The sequence below is a fragment of the Carassius auratus genome, chromosome 5 (assembly GCF_003368295.1).
Source record: "Carassius auratus strain Wakin chromosome 5, ASM336829v1, whole genome shotgun sequence".
Taxonomy (NCBI): domain Eukaryota; kingdom Metazoa; phylum Chordata; class Actinopteri; order Cypriniformes; family Cyprinidae; genus Carassius; species Carassius auratus.
Window position 1 is genome coordinate 3,330,260 of NC_039247.1, and position 21,892 is coordinate 3,352,151.

The window sequence follows — 21,892 nt, forward strand, 5'->3', positions numbered from 1 at the left end:
CTGAACTTAACATTATTATCAAAACAATATATTACAAACAGGGCATTCACGTTTTATGAATGAGATATAAAATAACAAGAAGGGTATAAATTAATAATCACAACAGACTCAAGATGCATTTGACTAAAAAAATAAAAAATAAAAATTTTCAGGGAGATCAGAATTCTCTTGAGGAACTGGTTAGTTGGATAAATGAAATATATGTTTAATTTTAAAGTAAATGTAACAAGCTTATATCGAAACGTTGCAGGGCAATATATATAGCTATTAGAAGATTTTTGATTCGTTGCCCAGCAAAATCCTCACAAATCTTCTGGTATTGCATCAGACATCTCACAGCACATTCAGATCAGTTTTGTTCTGCGTCACATGAACGCTCTTCTGTCTCTACACTGCTGTCTAGACCTCGGCTGACGGTGAGTGTGTCTTCTATCGCTTATTTTAGTATATTAGTGTTGTTATGCACACACTCGCTGCTGATAAGAAGCGCGTGCGCGGTGTGTTCGGCTTCTTCAAACAAACGCAGCTCCTCATCAACCGGTGTGTGTTTCCGCTGCCTGAAGGTAAAGTGCTATGAATTATGATAGAATGAAGAATGAACCGCTCGTTTCCAGACATTGCTAAGCTCATGATGACTTAAGCTAACTTTACAATTAATAAATCCACCTCAACAGCGAATTAAGTCTACTCTTCAACAGCGATGCCATAGAAATAAACACAGGTCGAAAACGAAAGTACAACCAGAGAATAATAAAGATGGCGCGCACTTGTTTCTCTGACTGGTCACTAAACGATAGAGAGATGAGAGAATACTCTGACTGTCTAAAGTCTGGGGACTGTGCACAGGGGCCAAATGCACTCGTGAGTTTGGGGTTTCTTTATTTTTTTTCTCCTTTCTATTAGAAATATTTCCAAACGTGTTAACTATAACTGGGAATATAAATTGCTATTTGATCAATAAATGGTGGTCGGCATGGTAGATTAATAGTATAATCTATTAACTACACATAAAAACCCAGCTTTTTACTTAAGTACCAGATTTTGGTGTCATGCCGTAAAGATTTTTCATTACGGCTGACTTTGTATTTAATGTGAATTCAATAACAGTAATGTAAGTTGCTAATTATAACGCTTTCATTTTTACAGAGAGTAAAGAACATTTTCAAACTTAAAGAACATGTTGCTGGTGTGTGTGCACTTGAATGGGTTAAATATCCAAGTCCGAGTATGGGTCACTCACCATACTTGATGCGATTTCAAGTTTTCCTTTCTCTTTGGAGTGTTACAAGCTCTTGGTGCATAAAGAAGATCTTGAATGGGCATGACGCCTCTGATTGTGCATGTTTTTTTTTTAATTTTTAAATGTTTTCTGTATTTACCTACTTTGACAGACAAAATGTTACATTTGGCTGAACTGGTGCAATTTTAACAAAAAAAAAAAAATTATTTAAAGGGATAGTGCACTCAAAAATGAAAATTCCCCTATGATTTACTTACCCTGAAGGCGTCCTAGGTGTGTATGACTTTCTTCATTAAAACCCTAACCCCTTCCAAGCTTTATAATGGCAGGGAATTCTTCAATAGTCCAAAAGAAGTCCAATAAAGCACGTCCATCCATCATAAAAAGTGTCCCACGTGGCTTCGGGGGTGAATAAAGGCCTCCAGTAGCAAATCAATGTGTTTTTGTTGGAACATTATTTTTTTATATTATAACAATTTATAAACAGTAATCTAGCTTCTGCTAAATGCTGTACACACAATAGAATTCCATCGGATGACGTAGGACGTATTATAAGATCCTGTGAGAATACGCTAGTCTCAGAAAGCGGCTAGCTCTGGATGTCAGTTGTGCTTTATATGCAGTGCCATATTTTAGATGCATTGACGTGCCAAAGAGAGACGAGGAGTGCACTGCCTCGAAAATGAGCCGCTGTGAGGAGAGAGAGGAGGAGGATGCTGTTCAGACCCAGACAGTACCATCTCCAGACTCTAGCTGTGTGTCTATGAAGAGTGACGGCTCCATGGCCAAACCTGCTGCTTTTAGTGATGGAGGGGGAGTCTCTAATTCGAGGTAAGATATTTCTTTGTTTATCCTGGTGCTTTCCCTTCATATTAACAAAACCCGCCTTCTCATAAGGGGTGTGTGATATTTATCGTCAACCATAATATCGTAATTGTTGTTTTAAAGGAACACTCTGACTTTTTGGGACTTTAGCTTATTCACAGCATCCCCCAGAGTTACATAAGTCCATACATACCTTTTTCATTTCTGTGCGTTCTGTAAGTGTTATTTGACGCACCCACCGCTAGCCTAGCTTAGCACAAAGACTGGATGTAAATGGATACTGGTAGCATAGTAATCCCAATAAGTGACAAAATAATGCAAACATTTTCCTATTGACATGTTGTGATCTGTATAGTCACAGCGTGTACAAATAACAAGGCTATATGAGACCGAGACCATTTTGAATCGTATAAATACTGGGAACTATATTCTCACTAGGCGTAGGAGCACAGCTACTATGCTATGCTATGCTATGCTACCATTATCCATTTATACGTCAAATAACACTTACAAAACGCACAGAAATGAAAAAGGTATGTATGGACGTATCTAACTCTGGGGGATATAAGCTAAAGTCCCAAAAAGTCGGAGTGTTCCTTTAATGATGTGCCAGATGACGGAATATTTTCACTTTATATTTCCAGACACGTTTCTAGCTGTGTGTCTATGAAGAGTGACGGCTCTATGGCCAAACCTCCCGCCTTTAGTGATGAAGCAGGAGTCTCTAATTCGAGGTAAGATATTTCTTTTTTTATCCTGGTGCTTTCCCTTCATTATTAACAAAATCCACCTTCTCATTAGGGGTGTGTGATATTTATCGTCAACCGTGCCGGATGATGGAATATTTTCACTTTATATTTCCAGACACGTTTCTAGCTGTGTGTCTATGAAGAGTGACGGCTCCATGGCCAAACCTCCTGCCTTTAGTGATGGAACAGGAGTCTCTAATTCTAGGTAAGATATGTCTTTATCCAAAAGCATTCATTGCATGAAGTACAAGAATGCAGTTGCAATGCCCCTATGATTTATAATTATTATAAGTTATGAAAGCAAAAATATCCCTGTATTGTCACAGAGCGGTAAGGGAGCACCATGGAAAAACATGGTCTGGGTCCAAGTGCAGGTGAAACTTAGATTTAATAAACAGTTGAGGGGTGTAATGAGTGACAGGTGAATGGAGTCTGGGGAATGGAGATGGCATGTATGCGTTTTTGTTATCTATATTTATAAGATAAAATGTAGTAGTGAAGAAATGGCACACAAGCAAGAATACTGTTTAATTTTTAGACCAAAAACTGTTCTACCTGTAAGTTCTGTTAGTCTCTCAATATAATAATTTATCAGAAACAGCTTTATTTCATATTAATATTTCCACATAATATTTACAGACACCACTCTCAGACGGCAACATCTCCAGTTTTTAACTGTGTCTCTATGAAGAGCGACGGCTTCATGGCCAAACCTCCTTTCTTTAGGCATGGAACGGGAGTCTCTAATTCAAGGTAAGACAAGGGGTGTGAATATAATAGAATAGTATCGGCAATAATAATGGCACAGTTCTCTGTGATTGTTTTTTAATAATAATAATAAAAAACTCTATTTGAATAATAATTGTGTGTATAGTGGTTCTGGTGTAAATGTTCAGATTCATTAAAATGTTCGTATTTTCCAAATGTTAGTTGGTACGAAAGAAATCTTCACCTGCTCCCAGCCACGCGTGAATAGTGCGTCTAACATCCGAACGTTTTGCTCATTAATAAGGCTGCATTTTAATTCACCTTGATTGTGTACATATTTACACAGCATTTTGAAAAAAATATTATATATAATTATGCTTTTTCTTTTTACTTTTATTATGAGAGCCAGTAATAGCATCTGCAAACAGAACACTTAAATCAAATAATTAATTGTTTTCAATAGGGCTGGGCAAACTAATTTTGTAGAAGTGAACTAATTTGTTTTTCGCAGTCAAGCTACATGTTGAACCATTTTCTTTTCACTTCTGGGACTGTTCGATTAACAGATGAAACTTGTGATATTTATCACAAGCATCTATAATATGCTGCCAAGCTTCCTTTTTTTAGGACCTGATAGGCCACTATGTACGCTTGAAAATAAAATGTGGTGTTTTGAATGAACTTTATGAAATTTATGGTAATTGAGAATGAGCGTGAACGTGTCACATCTGACGTTTATGAAGTATTTGTGAATCAGGAGAAGAGATTTTGGGAAGGTCTCCTTATGCGCAAATCACTCACATATTTACTCATATATTTACAAAAGTTTCATGAATGAGAACCATTGTGTTGTGAGATTCAACTCGTTAAATTTCAAGAAAAATGTTGAAATAAAATGTTGAGAGTTAAATCATTAAATTTAGAGAATAAAGCCATTATGGTTTGATCATTTCTTTTTTACATTTCGAGAAAAAAGTTTAAATAAATTTTGAGAATTAAATTAAGACAAAGTCGTTGTGTTTTGAGACAAAAAAAACTTGTTTAATATTGAGAAAAATGTTGAAATAAAATGTTGAGAATAAAGTAATTAAATTACAAGAAAAAAATCGTGTTTTGAGAAAAAGTTGTTACATTTCGAGAAAAGATTCTACATAAAGCGTTGAAAATAATCTCATATTATGAGAAAGAAGTTTTATTTCAAGGAAAAACTAGTTACATTTTGAGAAGAATTTAGAAATAAAATGTTGAGAATAACTTCATTATATTACAAGAAAAAAGTTGTTTAGAGAAAAAAACATATGAGAAAAAAATCTAAATAAAATGTTGAGAATAAACCCATTAAATAATGAGAAAATACTTGTGTTTCGAGAAAAAAAGGAAGTAGACCAAGTTCAGCAAAAGTCGGATTTGAACTCTGGTCGACCGCATCATATAAGAGCATCACTGTCTATGACCTGCTCCACTGTAGAGGCTGATAAACATTTTCCAACAAGAGGAAATTAACATTATACCAGTGTGTTTATTCTCAGCATTTTATTTAGACTTTATTCTAATAATTTGTTTAGTTTATCCGGAAAAATGTATTTCTACCTTTTTTTTCTCGAAATGTAACAAGTTTTTTCAAGAAACACAACAACTTTTTCCTTGTAATTTATTTAATTCTCAACATTTTATGTCAACATCTTGAAATTTAACAAGTTTAAACTCACATTATAATGCCTTCTATCTCTAGATGTTTTTTTCCTGCTCACAGCTCCACTGAGAGGAAGCTCAGAGATGTGAAGTCCTGTCTGATTTGTGCTGCGTTCTACTCCGAGAACCACATCAGACAGCACTATGCAGAACCAGCCCTCTACACACAGGTGGAAGAGACTAGAGACCTGGAGCAGGATTCACACCAACTAGTGGATGATGTCTTGCAGAGAGTTAAAGAGAAACACAAAACCATCATGAAAGGGAAGTATGAGAGCTTATTTGAAGGTATCAAGCTACAAGAGAATGAAACCCTCTTGAACAGCATCTACACACAGCTCTACATCATAGAGGGAGAGAGCGAAGGAGTGAATGAAGAGCATGAGGTTTTACAGATGGAGAAAACGCCCAGAATACAACAATTACAAGACACTCCGATCAAATGTAATGACATTTTTGACCCCTTACCTGAACCAGGCTATAAGAATAATAAAAGAATGAGGAAAGACCAAATCAAGACTGTTCTTACTAAAGGCATCGCTGGAATCGGAAAAACCGTCTCTGTGCAGAAGTTTATTCTCGACTGGGCCGAGGGAAAAGCCAATCAGGATGTAGATTTCATGTTTGTGCTTCCATTTCGAGAGCTGAACTTGTTTAAAGATAATCAGTACAGTCTTCACAGACTTCTGCTGGACTTTCATCCTGGACTTCAAGATCTGGACCCAAAGGTATATGATTTATGTAAAGTTGTGTTAGTTTTTGATGGTCTGGATGAAAGCAAAATTAAACTTGAGTGGTCAGACAGTGAGAAAGTTTGTGATGTAGCTGAGACTTCATCATTGGGTGTGTTGATGTCAAACCTCATTAAAGGGGATCTGCTTCCATCTGCTCTCATCTGGATCACCTCCAGACCAGCAGCAGCCAATCAGATCCCTTCCAAATACATCCACCGTCTGACAGAAATTCAGGGATTCAATGACCCTCAGAAGGAGGAGTATTTCAGGAAGAGAATCAGTGACGAGCATCAAGCCAGAAGAATTATCTCACACATTAAAGCAGCAAGAAGCCTCCACATCATGTGTTACATACCAGTCTTCTGCTGGATCTCATCCACTGTGCTTCAAAACATCATGAAACGAGATAACTGTGCAGAAGTCCCCAAAACTCTGACTGAAATGTACATACACTTCTTGATTATTCAGACAAATATAAGAAATCATAAGTATGATGAGAGAGACGAGAGAGATCCACAGAAACTCCTGCAGTCAAACAGGGGAGTGATTGTGAAACTTGCTGAACTGGCTTTCAAACAGCTGATGCGTGGAAATATCATGTTCTATGAGGAGGACCTGAGAGAATGTGGCATAGAGGTCACTGAGGCTTCTGTGTATTCTGGGATTTGCACTGAGATCTTTAAAGAAGAATATGTGATTAATCAGAGGAAAGTCTACTGCTTTATACACCTGAGTTTTCAGGAGTTTCTTGCAGCATTTTATGTCTTTTACTCCTATGTAAATACCACTTCTGATGCCTTGAAAGTTTTTGATTTACTTCATAATTTGCATAAAGGAGTACTGGATAAAGCTCTTAAGAATGAGAATGGACGCATGGATCTTTTCCTCCGGTTCCTGCTGGGCATCTCACTTGAGTCCAATCAGAAACTGTTACATGGACTACTGACACACACAGAGAACAGTTCAGAGAGCATCAATGAAACTATAAAGTACGTCAAGGACAAAATCAAAGAATGGAAAAATACTCTTTCTGCTGAAAGATCAATCAATCTGTTCCTCTGTCTGCTTGAAATGAACGATCAGACTCTGCAAAGAGAAATCCTGGAGTTTCTGAAATCAGACAAACACTCAGAAAAAGAACTGTCTGCTGCGCACTGCTCAGCCATAGCCTACATACTTCAGATATCAGAGGAGGCACTGGATGAGCTGGACCTTAAAAAATACAACACATCAGAGGAAGGTAGAAGGAGACTGATACCAGCTGTGAGAAACTGCAGAAAAGCTTTGTAAGTACGAACTTCTTCGAGAGTCAAACTCTTTGGTCTCAATGCAATAATTATGTTACACTTGAGTCCTGAGAAATTATATCGCTTAAAACAAATTTTGGTGTAAGAAGCTTGCCTTTTATAGCATGAGTGCTGCATAACAGTTTCGAAAAGTACAAGTAAAGACAGGAACACACAGTAAATTACAAATGCATTAATAGGTAAGTTAACCCATCAGGACCTGAAGCTACAAGTTGTAGTTTTTACATATTTTATTTTTTGGACTGTAAAATTCTAAAACAATATGCTATCTTCAAATGCAATGTGTTATTTCTTTTTTTTTTAAAATAGGCTTTCAGTAAATTACAGTTATTGGCCATTACTGTGTGTTGAGAGTTGGTAAATTAGAGTAAAAAAATAAATTAATAGATTATACTGTTTTTTTATTTAGAAAAAAAATCATAAAGCACATGAACGAAAGAATCTTACAATTCAAACTTGAAAACTGGGCTGTAATACATTTATAAAAGTCTTTCTGTGATATCGGGTTTCACATTGAGGAGACTTTTTTAGCGCATACACACATGCACACTTATAACTTCACACATATAAATGCTGCAAATACTCACACACACAGCACATGCCAAGATGTCAGTTTGACAAGTCTGGCTTCCTCCTCCCATACCTCATGAAAAATCATCACAATCTCCTCTTCTGCTGTATTCTCATTCTTCGACATGTTTTTGTTTGTTTTTGAAAATATTTTTTGCACTTTCTAACTTTCTACGCTTTCTAACCTCAAGTTCACTAAAGACGAGTCATGTCAATCCCTGTAGACCCATTTGACCAGTAAACCAATGAAAAATGCTTTTCTGTCTCTCAGTCTTGCAGACTGCAATATCACTGATCAGTCCTGTGAAACTGTGGCCTCAGCTCTGCAATTATCAGACTCTCCCCTGAGAGAGCTGGACCTGAGTAACAATGACCTGCAGGATTCAGGAGTGAAGCTGCTCTCTACTGGACTAAAGAGTCCAAACTGTCGACTGCAGATACTGAGGTATTTAGGAATGTTTTTATTAAATGTCGATTAAAATAAAACCTGAAGTTAAAATATATAGTCCCATGATTGTTCTCTAATTAATTAAGTCCTGTTTTTAAATGTGTAATGTTATTATAACTATTATCTATTCCCTTTCATTCACCACACAGTACTAATTATGAGCTGTCACATCTCAAATCAGCTACATGTTTCTAGCAATTGTTGCAAACATTTATGTTTAGAATTTACTTGTGTAAATTGTTAATGTTAATTTTAATGTGTTGCACTTTCTATTTGGACTAATAAACTCTTCACAAAAAGGGAGATAATTAGAAATGTATAATATAAAATCTGATGGTGAAAGACACTGTTCATAACCACATAATACTGGTGAAACCACACATCGACTAGATTTACCAATTTACCCAGTGTTCGAATAACAAAACTACTCACTGTCTGTTTTTAAAGATTGTCTGGCTGTATGGTGACACAGGAAGGCTGTTCATATCTGGCTTCGGCTCTGAGTTCTAACCCCTCACACCTGAGAGAGCTGGATTTGAGCTACAATTACCCAGGAGATTCTGGAGTGAAGGTGCTCTCTGACAGCCTGAGCCATTCAAACTGCAAACTCAAGTATGTACTTGAGATAATCAAGTATTTAGCATAGCAGTGATGTTGTGTTCTTTGTAAACTAAGTTATAAAAATAATTTAACTATTATTATTATTATCATTATTATTATTACAAATGAAACAATCTCAAATATACCAAAAGTAATATTTTTTTCAGATTTACTTAACTTCTGGAAACAAAGTATGCACAGCTAGGTCATGACTCCCATTTGTCACAGTTGTTTTTATATTGGAACATTTTCTTAACCGACTGAAAAAAAAAACAGCTTGAACTGATGAATGTTTGTAACAAATGTAATATTGTGTGTTTGTGTTACTTCTTTGTAGTTTGGACCATGGAGGACCTTTCAGAATCACACCAGGACTACACAAATGTAGGTTATTTTGTTGTTTTACACACACAATCACTCACTCACTCACTTGCGCACACACACACACTCACTCACTCACTCTCTGTCTCACACACACACATGTTAGGGGTGGGAAAAAACATCGGTTCTCCGATGCATCGCGATTCTCTCTTCATCGATTCTGAACTTGTTTATTTTTCCCGCATATGGCACGTATGCTGTCTTTTTGCCGTGTGGAATGCAGTACTATTAGATACATGAGACTTTCACGTGCGCTTTGTGTTTATTGTTTCTGTTGCGGTTAAATGCACTTGCATTTTCAAATACTTTTATATGAAATTCATTGGAATTGGTTCGTGACTCCCAGAGTCGGAATCAGATGCATGAAGTACCTGAAGATTCCCACCCCTAATTGAGGTGCAAGTTGTATGACAATATTGTGATGCATCTATGCATTGTTAATCGTAATTAAATCGAATTGTGGGCTTCTGAATCATAATCAAATAGAATCTTGAGATAGCCATAGATTCCCACCCCTAACACACACACTCATTCTCTCTCTCTCTCTTTCACACATACACGAGGTTGTCATGACTATAAGAAAAAAAATTAAAAACTCTTTCCTTGTCTGCAGATACCTGTAATCTCACACTTGACATAAACACTGCAAACAACCATCTCTCTCTGTCTGAGGAGAACAGAAAGGTGACACGAGTGGAAGAGGAGCTGCCTTATCCAGATCATCCAGAGAGATTTGACTGCTTTGAACAAGTTTTGTGCAGGGAGAGTCTGTGTAAACGCCATTACTGGGAGGCTGAATGGAGTGTGAGGGGAGCTGGATTGTCAGTGACCTATAAGGGAATCCAAAGAACAGGAAGTGACTGTAGGTTTGGGCTCAATGAAATGTCCTGGAGTCTCATCTGCTTTGATAACAAATACTCTGCCTGGCACAGCAATAATAGAACCAACTTACCGGCCCCTTCTCCCCCCTCTAAAAGAGTAGGAGTGTATTTGGACTGGCCCGCCGGCGAGCTGTCCTTCTACAGTGTGTCTGACACACACACACTTATTCACTTGCACACATACCACAGCACATTTATCGAGCCCCTCTATGCTGGATTTAGGCTTTATCCCGATTCTTCAGTTTCACTGTATTAGAATGAAGAGCTTCGTAATATAGCCTAAAGTCTATATAGTACTTGCTCCCTTACTAACCAAAAACAAAAATGGGATGAATTGGAAATGTATGGATACAAACAGTGGTGTTAGTGCCCCTGCTTGCTGAAAATACCAACTTCAAACCTCCAAACTAGTCCAACTGAAGAAATCTCACAATAACGATGCTGATTGTTACAAATTGTGTTGATTTGATCGCTTATTTTGTTCTCATTTGTAAGTTGCTTTGCAAAAAAAATTACTAAATGTGAATCTAAATGAAAAGTCAAGAAAAGATGCTCAGAAAAGTCAAGATAAATGATAAAAACATAGTCAATCAATACATGTTAATAAGTCTTGATATGATAATTTGTTGCCTTGGAGCCCTCAGTCTTTTAAAAGATTTACGCAGTTATACTGTTTAGTGTTAAAAATGTCTGCCCAAGGATTTTCAGGGGTTTTTTTTAAACAATATTTGCAAAATAAGCAGTATAAAAATATAAAAAAATTCTGTGGCAGCCTTTCACACAGTAATCATTTATATGTAAAATAGTGGATAATGTGGCAAAACACGGTGGTTGGTTATGGTTATGCAAACTAACATGCAACCAAACTCAGGACATTAGCAAAACAATATTATCTCAAATTTAAGTAAACTACATTTATGGATTTATTAACATGTTTATCCAGAGTGACTTGCCAAAGAGGAACAAAGCAATGCATCAAAGACCCAGCTGTCATTGTAGTACAGATTTATTAGTCTAGATTAGGAAACCATCATAGAAACTAAGAATATGAATCATCCAAATGTCTGCTATTTGAGTATTTAATGAGTTATCTAGACCGCTAGCTCAGGTCACATTAATTTAATATAAATATAATGATAATTTAAATATAGTCATTCAAATTAATGATGGTGATGTGTAGAAAAAAGTGTGTACATGTGGTCAGAAAGAAACTTGACTGAGCCTTGCTCTGATTGATGTGCTTAGACTGTTCCCTTTTTTCTTTGGAGGAAACCAAGTGTCTTCAGTGTTAATCATGTGTTTTAACTCCAGCTATTATAAAGTGTGTCCGTTGTTACATTATTTATGTTTTATTTATGTTAATTTTATTTTATAATGTTATTTTATAATATGATTGAGTCACATGTGTTATTGCAAATGAATAAAAGGAGAACATTAAACTTTCTTTTAAAAACATCTTTCCACTGTCGCCTCAAAAATAATTGGACTGAAATGGAAGGTCAGCAATGTGCTCTTCTCATATACTGCAGTTACAGTAGGGCACTTACAATGGAAGTAAACAGGTCCTGGTTATAAAAGTTTAAATACACTCCTTTACAAGACTTTATATTATATGTTTTACCATGACACCAGCAACTGTGTATATGCAAAACTGTAATCAATATTTCAACATATGAAAAATGTTAAGTAGAGTCATTCTGTGTCAAATCAACCAGAGAGCCCTGTTCAAACTTTTATTTAATTTTTCTGGTGAAAGAAAAACATACAACAAACACATACAACCAGAAAAATTTCATGATTTTAGAGCAAACTAATCAAAAGTCAATCATCTGTTTTATTTTAGCCCTTTTATTGTCTTTGTTAAATATGAGAGAGCATAGATAAATATTTAAAGTGTGTGTATGTGTGTGTGTGTGTGTGTGTGAGAGAGAGTCTGGGTGAGTGTGAAGGAGAGTGTGTGTGTTTGTGCGTGCGTGCGCGTGTGTGTGTGTGTTTGACTAATGAAGATATTAACCTGTGTGCTGTTACAGAGGACGGATCTACATGACTCTGTCCCTAGATTCTCTGTTTTCTTGTTTTAACAGTGTGTTTGTGTAAGGTATATATTACAATATCCTTGTTTTACACACACACACACACACACACACACACACACACACACATATATATATATATATATATATATATATTATTATTATTATTATACATATAATAATTATTATTATTACTCGAATTATTACTGATCATTATCCAAATTTTATATAAAGAGTATATTAAATAAACATATTATTATTATTAATGAATTATATTACAATAGTCATAGAATAATGATACAAAATAATCATAATATATAGATACATAATAATTATCATGCTATTATTTTTAAATAAGTTACATATACAATAAGTTGACAACTAGATGTGTTTTATGTAATAATAATTATTTTTAATGATAAAGAAATATATATTATTATGTGCTTATTTTAATGAAACATATCACATATGTATACTAAAAATTACATTTTGTCGAAAAGTCTTGAGGTCGAACTATCCTGCCGTGCGCGCGCGCGCACGAGTATACGTGGCTCGCGGGAGGCCGCTGTGCGCGCACTCGAGGTTTTAATTTTCGAAGCGGCGCGCTGCATTGTGGGACGGCAGCGGCGGAGGCCTTGACAGACAGCAGCGCTTCTGAGTGTTTGACACACGCGAGTTGATCTTGTTATTTGGCTGATATCGGTGAGTGATGCGGCAGGAGGACCTGATGAGCGCGGCGGAGGACACGGCGGATCAGGTCAGATCATCTGCTTTAATCGATCACACTCACTGTTCGCATTGGGAATTTGTAATATTCACGTTTGAATATGAAATGCATGTTCATGCATTGAAAATAGAGACAGATACTGGTAGCCAAATGATGTTAGAACATATTTAAAGAGGATAAAACATGCAATACGAAATGCACATTTAATGCAAGCTTCGCTTCATACTTTTATATTAAAGCTGGAGCTTAACTTGACCTGAAAGTTGACAGTTATTCTCTTTAAACTAAGAAAACAGTTTGACATGCTTTAAGGACAGTCACAGCTGTGCTTTACTCAACTTTTGTTCACTTTAGTGGAGAGCATTGCACTGAAAGCTGATTGCTCAATCTCACGAGTTTCAACAAAACTCTCAAACACACACTGGCTTTGCTTCTTGAGTTTAAATGCTCATGTCCTTGCGGTTAAAGTGTGTTTTGCACAGGTCTGGATGTGTTTGACGATGGCTTGTTTCAGGACATGACTCAAAACCTCGGTCAAATCTGCATCCGTCTCAATATGGAGAAATTAGTGAAGTGCAGGAGTCCGGGTTAACTGCTGAAGCCTAAATGTTGTGTTAATATAAATATGAATTATTGATGCTGCTGAATCTTAAAGATAGTGCAGCTGTTTGGCTTTATTTGCTTCTTCAGAATCTGACATCAAGACACAAGTCTGTACCTGCAGGATGATTCTTCTCTATTACTCTGCATGCTAGCTTTTTTTTCTTTTTTTTCTTCTTTTTTTTTTTTAAACCACATGCAATGAAAAAAGTACTGTTTTTTGTAGTTTCATATCAAAATGTAACATTCTGTTAAACAGATTTTAATATCACTCAGATACTATTATATAATTTTATAATTATTTATTTATAATAAAAAAAAATTGTTATTGTTGTAAAACAACTTTTTGCTATCCGACTTATTATAGAAAACTAAAACCATAAAAAACTGAAATTTTATATATATATATATATATATATATATATATATATATAAACTTTCATTATACATATTAGTTCAGCTTGTTGCCTAGGTAATATTTCTCATTTTAATTTATCTTAAGTCGATCCTAAAATGGTACTTAAAAAAAAAAAAAAAAACCCTCTATATTTATTAAATAATTAAAAAAATAGCTAAGGTTTTGGTAATTTTTATTTATTTATTTTTATTTATTTATTTAAAAATATTTAAAAAGGTTTATAATGGATTGAGGAAAAGTGCATGATAAAATAAAATGCATTTTTAAAGAAAACTATAATCATTAAAAAAAATTGTGTATATAAATATAATTTGTTTTATACATTTTATTTCAGCTAGTTGCCAAGGTAATATATTTCTAGGGCTGTAGCTATCGAATATTTTAGTAATCGAGTATTCTACCAAAAATTCCATCGATTAATCGAGTAATCGGATAAAATGTGTTTTTGCTTAATTAAAGTGCAATATTAATTATGCGAGAGAAAATAAGACTCCTGGGGCTCTTAAAATGAACAAATAAGTTTCCTTTTTAGAATTTTTTTTTTTTTTTTTACTTTTTAAATGCATAAAATGCATTGCATACATCAAAAATAAACATTTAATTATTACCCATTGTTTCTCTGTCTGTACTCGTAATGTGAACAATGACAATAAAGTTGACAGATGAATTAAGTTCATTTAAGTGCCATTCAGTTGGGGTTTAAAATAAAGCATTTTCTGAGATGCACATTAAACATTAAACACATAAAACATTAATTTAATTTATCTTTTAATTATTAAAAATTAAGCAAACTTAACTTTTTGGTAAACAAAGGGGATTTACTATTAAAAATAAAACATGGAAGAAATGTTGTGTGATTAAACCTTAAAAAAAACGGACTTTTATTTTGACGGGTCGACGTACCTTTACAGTTTTTTGTATTGTGATGTGACAACGGTCAAATGCTCATGAAGTGACTGTCAGTGCAGTTCTGGAGATGTTGTTCATGTGTTCACATCCTTATTTAGTGAGACAGTACGCGCGCTTCAGTGTGTGTGATAAAGGAACTCGCGCTTCTGCTCCATTCATTAACAGAGACACGCAGAACATGCAGGATTCATATTTAAATAAGACTGTTCCGGCTTAATATTTACAGATATTAGTCCATATTTGATTTGATGTAAGTGCAATGACCTATTTTTGATTAATTCATTCACAATTTGTCAAATTTCGTGCCATTCCGCATTAAACTGTTAAACTCCGTTAAACTCCGTTTTTCTGACTGGATTCCGCGATTCCCTCCGCGTTTTCTGCATCGCGGAAATCATATGGCCCTAGTTGTTGTATGCCAGCTTTATCTTACAATGGACACACGCCACGACGTTCTCTTCACGTTTGCCCGCGCGCTCTAATCAAAACACTGCTGACTCCTTGCAGTATCTCGGATGCAGCGCTTGCGTCTCCTTCCACTTTGTGGGTGACGTAAACGCAATGTGTCTCATTAAAAAATTATTGCGAAAGAACCTGAAGTGAGATTTAAAATAAATTAAAAGAGGCTTCGAGGCAGAGGAATTTGCCTCGATCATTTTTTGTAATCGAGTAACTCGAGTTACTCGAGGAATCGTTTCAGCCCTATATATTTCTATTAATTTAGCTGAAGTTGATACAAGAATTATACTAAAATAAACTGATAAACTATGTAGACCTATATAAAAAAACTAATACAAATGTAAAAAACACACAACAAAATTACTTAAACTAATATTAAACAATACAACTAAACACCATTTTTTTACTAAAAGAAAATTAGATGTAGCATTGCCAGCTAACTGAAATAAAACAAGTTTTTGTGTTTTTTTTTATTTCAATTCAGTTCATTTTATTTCAAGTAATGCGTGTTTGTTCTTTCCTGGAGTATGTGTAAGACTGCACAGATATAGTCCTGACTGCTGTTGTTTATTGAGCTCTTCACTAATAAGGAGCACATAATCTCTCATGGGCTCATTACTGGAACCGGGCTCTGATTGGCTGAAAGCTCACTCTCATTTGAATATCCTCAGTGATTGGCTGCAGTTGAGAGCTGATGTGGTCTGTTAATGTCTGCTGCTATTTTGGACACTTTCTGAGGGTTTGACAGCAGTTCAGACCAAATCTAATAACACTGTGATTCAGAATCATCCAGATCTCCTCAGAGTCTGTACTTCCTGAGATGTTCTGGGTTTTAGAAATTGATTTGCTATCGATGAGGCATTATGATCTCAGTGCCAAAACTTGGTGAATGTGTCTTTGTTTGTGTCTGTTGACAGTATTTTCTGATTTATGGAGTGGGAAATATCATGATAAAATCCATTGTTCAGATTTATGTTGGTGCATTTTTAATTAATTATATATATATTTTTTTTTTAGTAAACCGTAGATAACGGTCAATTTCATTAACCATTTTTTTTTTTGGAGAATTAGAAATAACTGTTCTGTGCATTTGGAAAGAAACTTTTTATCTTAATGGATTTAAATTCACATGAAATGTGATGGTGTTTATAATAAATGTTTATAATTAATGCCACTGTTTGTTTATTTATTTATTCTGTTTTAAAGCATAAGTTTAAATCAACTAAGCTTTTGTTGCATATTTAAACATAATATTTTAGAAGTAGTTATATATCAGAATATTAATATATTTAATATTTGGAAAACATTTAATAATATTTTTACTTTATTCACCTGTGGCATCTTTAATGTCATTCTGGGACTAAATAGGCTCTTTAATTCCAGTAGGATTATCATAAGGATGATGAAGTGTGACATCATCAGAAGTGTGTGTTTGTCTCGTGCAGCTGATCGCTGTGACGTGATGTTTGTGTCTCTTGTGTTTCAGTTCCTGCGGGTCACTAAGCAGTATCTGCCTCACGTCGCTCGTCTGTGTCTCATCAGCACCTTCCTGGAGGACGGCATCCGCATGTGGTTCCAGTGGAGCGAGCAGAGAGACTACATCGAGGCCACCTGGAGCTGCGGGAACTTCCTCGCTGCCGGCTTCGTGCTGCTCAACCTCATCGGACAGATCGGTGAGACACACACACACACACACACACACACACACACACACACACTGGCCTCATTTTTATCCATGCGCTGATTTTGTGTGAAAGTGAGCTGATCAGAAACAGGACATTTATGTCAGAAATGCTTTTCTTCATTTGAGACGCCCTCAGTGGAGATTGTGATTGATGCATTTTTCTGTGCATCCCAGCTACATCGATAGGGCCCTATGACTTCAGCAATGTGCAAAATGCAGATGGAATTGCGGAATCCAGTCAACAAAACCAAATTCATTTATACAATTTAAAAAGGAGTAAACAAAAAAAAAATCCAGAAAAAATTAAAACAGAAAAAAACTGAATTATAAAAATGAAAAAAAAAAAAAAAAAAATTTAGGAAAAAAAATTAGGGATTTCATAAGGCCCTACATTGATACATTTTAGCATTGTTCTACAGTAGTGTGTGTGACCACAGAATGTATATATATATATATATATATATATATATATATATATTTCCAGAAAAATGTTGCAACCAGTAAAAAAGAAAAGCAAACCAACGAATGTTTTTGTGTTCTGTTCATGCCTGTGCTATTTTAGTGTCATTAGGGTCTTTTGCACTGCAGGAACCTTTCAATACTGTAGGACCAGAACTAATTGTGGAACTACCCACTTTTTAGTATTTTCGCATTTCGCACTTATTTATTCAAAGTGTAATATGTAATTTTTTCTTAAAACAAATTATGAGCTCTAAAAGATTTTCTGAATTTTATTTTTCCGAACTCTTTTGCTTTAGACCATTCACAAATGTTAAATATCAAAATTAAATGTTAAGTATACCAATGCATCTTTCTGAGAGAGAAAAAAAATGCGGTGATTTTAATATATAGTTTGTTTATAGTCATTTTCAAAGCTTTAAAGCATTTTCATCATAACATGACTTTATTATTGTTTATTTAATTCTAACAAATAAGTTAGTTTCTAACAAATAACCCAAAATTTTAAAATAATTATATATCGGTATCGGCCAGAATTATCGGATATCGGTAAAAATGCAATACGGTACATCCCTAATTAAACGGCAGGTTTTGATTGGCAGTGAATAGACTGACTGTGAGTTTTGACGTCTGGTCCACAGGTGGATGTGTCCTGGTCCTCAGCAGAAACCGTGTTCAGTACGCTTGCGTCGGGTTGTTTGGCATCATTGCCCTTCAGGTGAGCGAACCGCGTGTGTGTCTGTGTTCAGTGTTCTAGTCTGAAGCGTGCAGCTCGTGTTCATCAGCGTGTCTCTGTGTTTCAGACAGTCGCATACAGTATTCTGTGGGATCTCAAGTTTTTCATGAGGTGAGTTCAGATCACAAACTCTGTTCACACTGGAGCTGAATGCGGTTTCACTCCTGTTTCCAGTGTTTGTGGATGTGCTGTTCACACCGGTGTTATTTTAGTATAATTGAGATCCTATACGTTTTTAATATTAGTTTGGGTTTTAGATAAATGAGGTGCTTTTTGTAATTTTTATATATATTGTTTAAAATGTCTTTATTCATTTTTATTTATTAATTTTAGTTTATTTTGTTTTAGAACGTAAAATTAAACTCAACAAATGATGTTACTGAGATACTGTTTTAGTATAATTTTCAATTGGATTTGTTTTTATTTAAATTTTAGTTAGTTTAGATAGAATGTTTGTAATTTTTATTCGTTTTTTTAAATGTAAAGTTTTTATTAATTTGTATTTATTAGTTTTAGTTTATTTTAGTTAATTTAGTTAATAGTTATTTTAGAACTTGAAATTTAAATAAATTAAAATAAGAAATGTTGGCTTGGAGACAAGCTGAAATTAATACATATTTTTATTAATTTCTTATTATTTTATAGTCTATTTACAAAATTCATTTTTGATAACATTTTATTTCTAGTAATGAAAATGTTTATTAATAATATATAATAATATAATAATAATAATATAATAATATAATAATATAATATATTATATAAAATATATTTTTGTGGTTTAGGTTTAACTATAATTACTCTGGTTCACTTTCAGTCATGTATATTATAAAAACTAATTCAGTTCTTAAAATAATTCAGTATAATGCGTTTAATATAAATTTGTGTGGTGTGTTCAGGACCAAACTGAATGACTGATTGTTAATGTGAAAATAGTTTGCAAATTATGACAAATAATTGTACTAGTAATTTCCAATATTTCTGTAATATTGGAATATTCCGTGACATTACTTTGGTCAAAAATATCCGACCAAAGGTCCATCTTTGTTCCTTTCTTCTGTAATGGGGTTTTCCCACTCTATTATGCTGAAAGTCATCAGATCTTCATCAAAATACATAAATGCATGCATAAAAGACTCTTCATGAACAAAAGCAAACAGATCATGTGTCATCTGCTGTTTGTACAGCAACTGCAATCCACTATAAAATCTGGCATGCAACATGCAAAGTGTGCACAAAAAGTTAGACTGGGAAAGAGAGCGAATGATGATGGTTGAGTGTTTGTGCAGGAATCTGGCTCTGGGAGGAGGACTGCTGCTGCTGCTGGCCGAGTCTCGCTCCGAGGGGAAGAGCATGTTTGCCGGCGTGCCGTCGATGGGACAGAGCTCTCCGAAGCAGTACATGCAGCTGGGAGGACGTGTGCTTCTGGTGCTCATGTTCATGACACTGCTGCACTTCGACTCCAGCTTCTTCTCTGTAAGTGTTGAGACCGTGAGTGTTCAGTGTTACATAATACACAAACGTTTCCGCCACGGGATAAAAAAAATAAAAAAGGTCATTGCAACATATTTCGCTTGTTTCCTTCGAATTGCAATAGTTGCAAAAGTCAGAATTCAGACTTTTTTCATTACAATTCTAATTCTGACACTTTTTTTTTTTTTTTTCTCACGATAGTTACTTCATAATCTCACAGTTCTGACTTTATATAAACTCAGAATAATGGCATTTTTCTTGCATTTCTAAGTTGTCATCTTGCAACTGCAGTATTTTATTCTGCCATGGAAAAAAATAATAAAAAGGAAATTGACTTTACATCTCATGTTTCTGACTTTATATCTCACAATTCTCAGACAATGTCTGTATTATGAGATTTTAACTTCGAATTACCAGAAATAATGTCTTTTTATATATATATATATATATATATATATATATATATATATATATATATATATATATATATTATAAAAATACCATTTTTATTTCACAATTTTGACCTTTTTCTCTTGCAATTTTGTAACCAGCACAGAATGAGAAAATAAAAAGGTGTGATAAAAATGACTTTTTATCTTGAGGTTCTGAGTTTGTATTGCAATCTTGAGGAAAAAAGTCAAAATTGTTAGAAAAAATAAAGGCTGATATTTGATAGAAAATACAGTAAAAATAGCTAAATATTTTTCCAATTAAATCAGCCATTTTCTGTGTGAATCTGTGTCAAAGTGTAATTTATTTCTGTGATGCTCCGCTGTATTTTCAGCATCATTCCTCCAGTCTTCAGTGTCACATGATCTTCAGAAATCAGAATAATATGATGATTTACTGCTCAAGAAACATTTCTGATTATTATCAATGTTGAACACAGTTGTGCTACACAATATATTTTGGAAAACTGATAAATTTTTTCAGGATTCTCAGATAATTCGAAACTAAAAAGAACAGTGTTTATTTGAAATAGAAATAATTGTAACATAATAAATGTCTATACTGGCACTTTTGCTCCATTCATGCATCCTCGATGAACAAAGGTACTAATTTCCTTTTAAAATATAACAATTTAAGCATGTATCATTTCCAGGTTAAGTAAATGAAACCATTTCTTCAGCATCAAGGTACCAGGATGTGCAACTATAATGAAAATACTTGGATGTTATAAACACTACTACCCTCTCTCAGGTTCTGTTGTTCCAGAGTTAAATCTAACGCTGTTTTCTGTCCAGATCCTGCAGAACATGGTGGGGACGGCGCTCATCGTCCTGGTGGCCGTCGGCTTCAAGACGAAACTAGCCGCTCTGACGCTGGTGCTGTGGCTCCTGGCCATCAACGTCTACTTCAACGCCTTCTGGACGGTGCCTTCCTACAAACCCATGCACGACTACCTCAAATACGACTTCTTCCAAACGCTGTCGGTCATCGGAGGCCTGCTGCTGGTGGTGGCGCTCGGCCCCGGCGGCGTGTCGATGGACGAGAAGAAGAAGGAGTGGTGAGGAGACGTGAGGACTCCCTCGTGTGCTTTCAGAGCGAGCCGCGGTTCGCCGGTGTGAACGCTCGCTCCAGTCGCTGGTCGGACGATCCCGCTGTTTTACAGGCGACACCGGACGAACAGGACGTTCCTTTTCCTGATCTCTCCGAGTCTCGCTCGACTGTTTTCTGTTTGATTCTAAGAAAAACAAGTCATTGTGTTGGTTTTTTCGGAAGTTTATATTATATTTTTGACTTTGGGTTTTCAGATCATGGCGGAAAAATAAAGCAAAACCAGCAAACAATCAAAAGATGATGTGTTTGTGTTGCTTTTACATGCTGAGATTTGGGCAATACTTCAATCAAAGCTAGATAAAGGTCAAGACAAACTTTAGTTTTTAAAGCAGTTGTAAAATCCTGAAGTTTGAAAGTTTAGATTGATGTTGATAACATGTTTCTAGAATGATTAGCATGTATTTAGCATGATTAGCCTATTACTAGCATATGGCTAGCATGATCAGAATGTTACTAGTCTGTAGGGTTGTGCCGATAGATGATAGTATCGTGTATCGATGATAGTCAGAGATATCGACGTAAGCAGATGTCTTTGTCGATAGTCAAGACGATATTTGGCTCATTCTCCTATTAATGTATTAAATTATAATAATAACAACTATTATAATTCAGCTATTTCACTTCAGCACCACATTTCACACACAAAAGAGGATTCGAGCCTGTAGCCGGTGAATGAGTCTCAATCCACAAACAGATGTG

At 35.1% G+C, this 21,892-nt stretch overlaps 2 protein-coding genes across 8 annotated transcripts; both read left to right on the plus strand.

Annotated features, from left to right (window-relative positions):
* The first annotated feature begins 331 nt into the window (after positions 1-331).
* LOC113071186 (NLR family CARD domain-containing protein 3-like) lies at positions 332-11,574 on the plus strand. Of its 7 annotated transcripts, none has more exons than XM_026244593.1 (10): positions 332-416; positions 1,864-2,071; positions 2,710-2,799; positions 2,930-3,019; positions 3,454-3,567; positions 5,255-7,234; positions 8,097-8,270; positions 8,721-8,885; positions 9,211-9,257; positions 9,868-11,574. In XM_026244593.1, exons 2-10 carry the CDS (start codon positions 1,923-1,925, stop codon positions 10,389-10,391), a joined length of 3,333 nt encoding a protein of 1,110 aa, XP_026100378.1. In that variant the 5' UTR covers positions 332-416; positions 1,864-1,922; the 3' UTR covers positions 10,392-11,574. The 7 variants fall into 7 exon arrangements, with proteins under 7 accessions (XP_026100378.1, XP_026100362.1, XP_026100348.1 ...); XM_026244577.1 differs by having other exon boundaries at positions 1,877-2,071; XM_026244563.1 differs by lacking the exon at positions 332-416 and adding an exon at positions 428-563.
* Positions 11,575-12,757: 1,183 nt separating this feature from the next.
* On the plus strand, positions 12,758-21,429 carry LOC113071232 (surfeit locus protein 4-like). Its single transcript, XM_026244599.1, has 6 exons — positions 12,758-12,925; positions 16,768-16,954; positions 18,066-18,142; positions 18,228-18,271; positions 19,450-19,636; positions 20,878-21,429. Exons 1-6 carry the CDS (start codon positions 12,878-12,880, stop codon positions 21,142-21,144), a joined length of 810 nt encoding a protein of 269 aa, XP_026100384.1. The 5' UTR covers positions 12,758-12,877; the 3' UTR covers positions 21,145-21,429.
* Positions 21,430-21,892: the final 463 nt, after the last annotated feature.